General features: G+C 38.5%; 1 protein-coding gene across 2 annotated transcripts in view; it reads left to right on the forward strand.

Annotated features, from left to right (window-relative positions):
- Positions 1–437: 437 nt before the first annotated feature.
- Positions 438–7,235, forward strand: part of akr1a1b (aldo-keto reductase family 1, member A1b (aldehyde reductase)) — a 9,450-nt gene continuing 2,652 nt past the window's right edge. The window contains exons 1-7 of one of the 2 annotated variants that reach the window (XM_037674725.1): positions 438–643; positions 4,415–4,510; positions 4,900–5,019; positions 5,135–5,286; positions 5,875–6,070; positions 6,154–6,353; positions 6,473–6,545. In XM_037674725.1, coding sequence (XP_037530653.1) covers positions 4,430–4,510; positions 4,900–5,019; positions 5,135–5,286; positions 5,875–6,070; positions 6,154–6,353; positions 6,473–6,545 — 822 coding nt within the window. In that variant the 5' untranslated portion in view covers positions 438–643; positions 4,415–4,429. Of the gene's footprint in view, positions 644–672; positions 730–4,414; positions 4,511–4,899; positions 5,020–5,134; positions 5,287–5,874; positions 6,071–6,153; positions 6,354–6,472; positions 6,546–7,235 lie in introns of those variants that run through there. The other variant, XM_037674724.1, reaches the window with a different exon arrangement.

The following is a 7,235-nucleotide window of genomic DNA, read 5'->3' on the forward strand; positions in this document are numbered from 1 at the left end:
GTACTTGAGAGGAGATTATTACAGCCTCATATAAAATCAGTAATGATGATGATATCAGAACTGGATTGATATCAGCCGATATTTAGATTTAGGTATCGGGATCGGATCGGAAGTTAAAAAAAATGTGGATCAGGTTGTGAAAAATGTAGAGTTGTAATGTAAATGTTCAAAATGTGAATATCATTTGGATAAATAGGCTACAGTCAGTGATTGTAACGAATATACACAACTGAAAAAAAAGTTTATAAGATGTAAAAAATAAGAAAACCAGAACAAAAACAAGAACATTTCTAGACCACAATGCATCGCATTACTAACTTTGAGCATGCGCGTTCGTATCCGTAATTTTGCGGTTGAAAAAAACAGTACAACTTTGTTGTGATTTTTCAATAAAGTTTTTTTTTTACACTGGCTTTCTCGCGAGAACAACTGATACCGCCAGGAGAAAAAAAATATATCGTCACGTGAGTTGTTTTGATCGTTGTTTCACCGAAGTACAAAAAGAAGAAAAATAAATTAAAATGAGGGTGTTTCTTTGGAATATTTGAAAACCAGCAGTCTTGAGATACAACTACAGCAAAGGAGCAGGTTCTTGTGGAAGTGGTGGACCGGACCGGGCAGTTTTCTGAACCAGTTCTCGGCGGTGAGTTGAATGAACCCAGACTTCAAACAATCATGCATCTGTCCAGATGTCTTGTTAACGTAACCCGGCATTACACTGGTGTAAGGGTGAGTAAATTGACCGTTTTAACCTTCAAGTACTGACGAAAAAGTGGACAGTTCGGTTATCGTGTGCAGGTTTCTTAAAGAGGTTAAAGCTAGCGGGTTTAAATGCTGCTGCGCCCGGGGCGACTTCATTTCATTCAGTTGTTTCTATGCAACCTTCAAAAATATTTAGACTGGTAATATTAGATCTGGTGACAACGCTTCTGGTAAAGTATGCAAAAATCTTCAGTAGCTGCTTGCTAACATGAGAGCCATTGTCAAAGATCGGTTTGGTTTTCAAGCTAAGCTGCTTGAATGTTTCGGTGTGGTATAATGCTTGGGACTTTCCAGGAAATCAGCTGACACACCTTAATTGAAGCTAGAAGTCGCTAGAGATATCTTAAAACTGTGTCTCATTCATACTCAGCAGTGAAGTTAGCTTTTGTCCTAATTTATATATGATCTAATCTAACTGCAGTGTCAATGTTAAGAGCCAAGTTACTTTGCTGAATAAGCAGGAATTGACTTTGTGAATGTAAAACCAGTAGAAGAGAGTCCAAAAAGAGTGGAACACAACATAAAAGAACAGCTAGAATCTATTATCAGCAGAACAGTAGATTAAGTTAGCACAACTGTAGCTAAAAGTGGCTGAATGGTAGCTGAACGTAGATAAAATAGCAGAATGAAATTAAGCTACAAGTATCACAACTGCTGTCAAACGCTAAAAGTAGCAGAATTGTAGCTAAACGCTAAAAGTAGCATAACTGTAGCTAAATGCCAAAAGTAGCCAAACTGTAGGTAAATGCTAGTAGTAGCAGAACTGGTAGCAGTCTCCACACCATCCAGGACATCTACCACTGCTGGTGTCTGTGTAAAGCATATACCGGTAGCATCATTAAGGACCACACCCACTCAGCACAAGGACTTTTCCATCTACTACCCTCAGGCAGACGATACAGGAGTCTGCCATTGTGCACGAATAAACTCAAAAGACAGTTATTATCCACAAGCTGTCAGATTACTGAATTCTTTAACAATAATACTGAACTCTTGACAGTAACACCACACCAAGCCACATCTGTGACAACTACTGTGTTTATTGCTGCTGCTGCTGCACTATGTGGCTGTATCATGTATGTCAATACCTTACCATCATAATTGATCTAAATGTTACTCCCTGTGCAATAACCGGGCACCCAACATGTGTAGTATGTTATGTGCAGAATATAGCTTGTGCATTTAAGCAATATTTCTACCTGTGAAATACTTATTTATACTAATTCATCCTACTTGCACTGTTATAGTCTACCGTGTTGTTGTTTATTATTATTTCTTTTGGACCTTGAAAATATTTCTTAGTCACTTTTTGGCTCTTTATTTTGTACCCTTACTGTGTGCTTTAGTATTTTTTATTGTTTATATTTTACTTATTTTTTTAATTTTTTTATCAAGTCAAAATGGTTCTTCTCATCCTGAACATTTCATTGCATTGTTGACCTTGTGCTAATCTGCATATGACAAATAAACAACATAACTGTAGCTAAATGCTTGAAGTAGCAGAACTGTAGCGAAATGCTAAAAGTAGCAAAACTATAGCTAAATGCTAGAAGTAGCAGAACTGTACCTAAATGAAGTAGAAGTAGCATAAAACAACAAAAATTGAGCAGAAAGCAGATTTGAAAGAAAATTAAGTTTTTGAAATGGAAAACATGTTGATGTATTTTGAGCCTTTAAAAAGTAAAGGTAAATATTTTGATTGGATAAAAGTTAAAATCATAAAAAGTCAGCATACTGTTTCTGACTAGCTGACAGGTTTGATATGTGAATGCTTAAAGTAACAGCTGACTAAGGAAGAAAACTAAAGAGGAAATTGTGTGGATGTTGATTCAGCACTGTTCTGTGTTCAGATAAAATGTTGCCACAGAAAATCTAGTAAGGATTGTCACCATTAGTTTCACAAGCTTTTGTTTCTGCTTCTTCATATCAAAGGAATGTACTCGAAAAATCAAGACTCAAGGAAAACATGTTTGTCATTCTCAGCGAACGTTCAAAGCTTTGTGTAAAAGACAGACATGAGAGAAAGACAGTCCACTCTAGATACATTTTAGGGTTTTCCATATCTGGACAGATTAAAAATCATTGCATCTTTACCAGGTAATAAAATGATTCAAATCTACTTTCAACTGTAAAAAAAAAAAGCACAGATTCCCCTCACCATCAAATTATTAAAAGTAATACCAAAATGGAAAAGCTGAGTGTGAGTCCAGCTCTTGAATAAATACCAGAACCAATTCTCAGTAGTTGTTTTCTGTAAGAGCCCAAACCATCAGCTCTCCACCACCGTACTGACAGCTGGTATGAGTGTTTGTGAAAACAAAAACACGCTCTTTATAATAAAAGGCTCAAAACTGCTTTTAGCCTTTGCACCACTATTTATAGTGGAGATATCACTGAAGCATCACACTTAAATCCATCCATCCATCCATTATCTTTGCCCGCTTCTTCCATTTTGGGTCACGGGGGTCGCCGGTGCCCATGTCCAGCAATCACTGTGCGAGGGGCGGGGTACACCCTGGACAGGTCGCAAGTCCATCATAGGGCCACACTTAAATCCTTTCAATTGTATTTTCTTAGTAGCGGTAAACAGATTAAAATAAACCTTATATAATTCCCATTCCACCTTGTGGTCACTTAATTACTCTATAAAGTCGTACAGTCCAGGGTTGTCTTTAGTGTTGATAGAATTTCTTTGTCTTTTCACCATAATCGAGCTCCATACGCTTACATGGATGCGTGGAGCATCACATGAAATGCACAAAAATGAAAGCTTCATAATATGAAAAGGAAATACAAAATAAATGCCTTAGGGGGAAATTAGACTGTGATGCATTTTTGGGTTGGGTTGTTTACACCATGATCAACGGCACTGCAGTATTTTTCTGTTTTTAATTCCCCACAGCTGATTTAAACTAAACATGCAGGTGTTTTTGTCTGGTTTTTTTTGGGCCAACCCTCTTTCTGTTGGTGTACAGTGTTAGTAACTTTCATGGCGTCTTTTCAGTCAGGGCTGTTAACAAGATTCAGTTAAATAAAACGTGCACTGGCTTTGGGAGCAGCGATCACCTGTGACTGATGTATTAGTTGTCATTTCACTGTACTGTCCAAAAAGTCCAACCCAAAGTGTCAGTACAAATACATGTAGTGTTACAACCCTATATGTCATGATCTTTAACGTTTAACCTGCTAACTGCTGCCTGTAGAGTCTATTTGAATTGTTTTGTGATTTCTCTGAACATTGCACGGTCTGACAATGGGGTGATTTTGCCAGGGTGTCCACTTCTCTGAAGACTGGCAGCTGTAAATGTTTAATCCTTAACTCTGTAGAATGGACTCCAAATGAGCTTTACCCCTTCAGATTGATGAGCAGCTGCTTCTCTGAGGTCACTGCTGAAGTCTTTATGCTAACACGCCTGAATGCACCCGAGGAGAAAACTGACAACAGTCCTGTTTTTATAGAGGAGCTCAGTCAGCTCACACACTGATGATCTGATAATCGATACATTTGATCAGATCAGAGTCTTGTTGTAGAATTGTAGTCTAGTTAGTTTATGAAGGCTTATGCAAATTATGAATTTCAGTTTCTAAATTTGTTGCCACTCGAGTTTTAAACGTTGCTCTAAACCATATTTTCTCTGCTTGTCCCTTTAAGGTTATTCAGAGAGCCATGAATGACTTTGCAGTTCTCAACACGGGGAGGAAGATGCCCCTGATTGGACTGGGAACATGGAAGAGTGAGCCAGGAAAGGTAGAGGTCAACGAATAATCAACACAATATACCACTGATATAGAAAACACACTGGAATTACTGCTTATGGCACTAAACAAGTCATGGCTGATGCCTTGTTGTTGGGTGTGGACCTATACTTAAGTGTTTGTCTTTGTAGTTTAACGAGCTCTGCTACCATTATTGTTAATTTGACTTCTTATACTAATAACAATAAGCTTATTATAACATGATGTTAAAGACTGAATGGGATCAACAAGGCAAATACTGGACGTACATAAATTAGAAAGATAAGAATCTGTAGTTTGATACAGTTTGTCCTAAATTTCCAGAAGCTTCTGATCAGTTTCATAAATGATGGCATTTGTTAAATTAAGACCATTGTCCTCACTGAACTGGGCCTTTCACAGGTCAAACAAGCTGTTGCGTGGGCGTTGGAGGCCGGCTATCGTCACATTGACTGCGCAGCCATCTATGGGAATGAGACTGAGGTTGGAGATGCTCTGCAGGAGACGCTCGGCTCTGACAAGGTAAAACTGCTTCACCACAATGCACTGGATGTTCAGCTGAGTAAAAAGTGGTCAGAAAATGTGAAGGTTTTAACCTGTTTTAAAAGAAGGACCTGAATGTTTGCTTGTCCTTCAGTTCCTGAGGAGAGAGGACGTGTTCGTCACTTCTAAGCTGTGGAACAATTGCCACCACCCAGAGGATGTAGAGCCCGCCCTCCTGAAGACGCTGAAGGACTTGAAGCTGGACTACCTGGACCTCTACCTCATGCACTGGCCTTACGCCTTCCAGTAAGTACAACCTCCATGGAGGTCTAAGAATATGATCGCTCATTATTCTGAGAAAACTAGCTTTAATTATCTGATAACCCAAAATATAAAGTGATGTAAATGAAGAATGGGAGATCTTACATTGTCTTAATTTTAGTTCAAAGTCTAGTGTTGTGTAAAAACTTACATTTGTGGCAATCTTTCCTTTTTTTAAAAAAAAAATGTCTTTAAATGCTTAATCAGCATTTTAGCTTTTTAGTTTTTATCTACTGCTTTTTTATTTAGCCTTTAGCTTCAGTTGTACAGCTTTTAGCTGATGTACTGCTTGTAGCATCTTAAGAACTGAATTTTAGCTTCTTTTTCTTGAATCTTTTGTTCCACCACTTTGTTTTTATTCTGCTCCTTTAAGCTTCAGCTTCTGATTTCTTTAGCTTCCTTTGTGCTTGTTTTAACAACTATTCAGCTTGTACAGCAGATTTTAGCAAAGATCTTTATTACTTGACCTTTTCTATATTATTCCCCAATACAAAAACTCATTTAATAATAATACTTGTAATAATAATAATAATAATATTAATACTAATAAACTGTCTTCTTTGGGTTGGATAGACAAGGAAACATTCCTTTCCCCAGAAAAGAGGATGGCACTTTGTTGTATGACGACACAGACTACAAGCTGACCTGGGCAGCCATGGAGAAGCTGGTGGAGAAGGGCCTGGTTCGCTCCATCGGCCTGTCCAACTTCAACAGCAAACAGATTGATGACATCCTGTCTGTGGCCAGGATTAAACCCACTGTTCTTCAGGTACATGGTGTTCGTGGTGATGAAGGACATGGATGGAAAACAGTCGAGGTGACCCTGACATGTCTTGTGCCTGCATCTGGCAGGTAGAGAGCCACCCATACCTGGCCCAGGTAGAGCTGCTGGCCCACTGTCGGGATCGGGGTCTGGTGTTGACGGCGTATAGTCCTCTGGGGTCTCCTGATCGGGCCTGGAAACATCCAGATGAACCTGTCCTGCTACAAGAACCAGTTATTGCCTCACTTGCAGAGAAATATAAAATGTCACCTGCTCAAATCATCCTAAGGTGAGTTTACCAAAAGGAACCGCAGGATTGCACTTAATGTTTTATCATACTTTGGGTTTTATCATACTTTGGGTTTTATCAGCGTATGTAAAATCACTTTTGTTGGCTTGCCATGACAGGTGGCAGACACAACGAGGAGTAGTAACAATTCCCAAGAGTGTGACAAAATCTCGCATCCAGGAGAACATTCAGGTGGGGAGAAATGTTTTACCTTCATATCAAAACCTTTTGTACAAATCAAGTTTTGAGTTTTAGAGTTGAAGTTTATTTGAGCTTCAGTTTTTACCTGCAAGTCCACATGGGCCAGTTTCAAGGAGTACCATGTGATACAGTCACTTTGGTAAAGTGCTTGTGACATCAAGTTTTTGTGACAAATACTGATGCATGTTTAAGATAACATTAATACAATGCAAAAAGGATCACGTCACTGAGATGCACAATTTGTTGAGATATTTGCGTGCACAGCAACAGGAAGTGATGTCAAACAGGAAACAGCTTTGTTACAATGGCTAACAGCATCGTAGAGAAGTTTATTTAGATTAGAGTCACGATCAGAGAGAGATGAGGAAGGGACGGAGTGCATATAAACAAAGACCAGGAAGTTCTTCTTTATCACTTCCTGTGGCCCTTAGACTGCGTCAAGTTCAAAACAAAAATGTGCCAAAGAAGAGGGTAAAGATGATGGACGGATGGGAAAATAATTAAATCATGTGTATTATTCCAAATTTCCTAAATATTAAGAGGTTTTCTTGTTTTGTTGTTTTGTATTTGTCGTAAAAGCATGTCACAGCTTTGTGGAAGAGTATTTTGCGTAAAAACAATTGCTAAGTCGACATGCATAATCCATAATTCCAAAACAACAAAACAAGAAAACCTCTTAAT

This window comes from Nematolebias whitei, chromosome 3, assembly GCF_014905685.2.
Source record: "Nematolebias whitei isolate Nwh7 chromosome 3, NemWhi1, whole genome shotgun sequence".
Classification (NCBI taxonomy): Eukaryota; Metazoa; Chordata; class Actinopteri; order Cyprinodontiformes; family Rivulidae; genus Nematolebias; species Nematolebias whitei.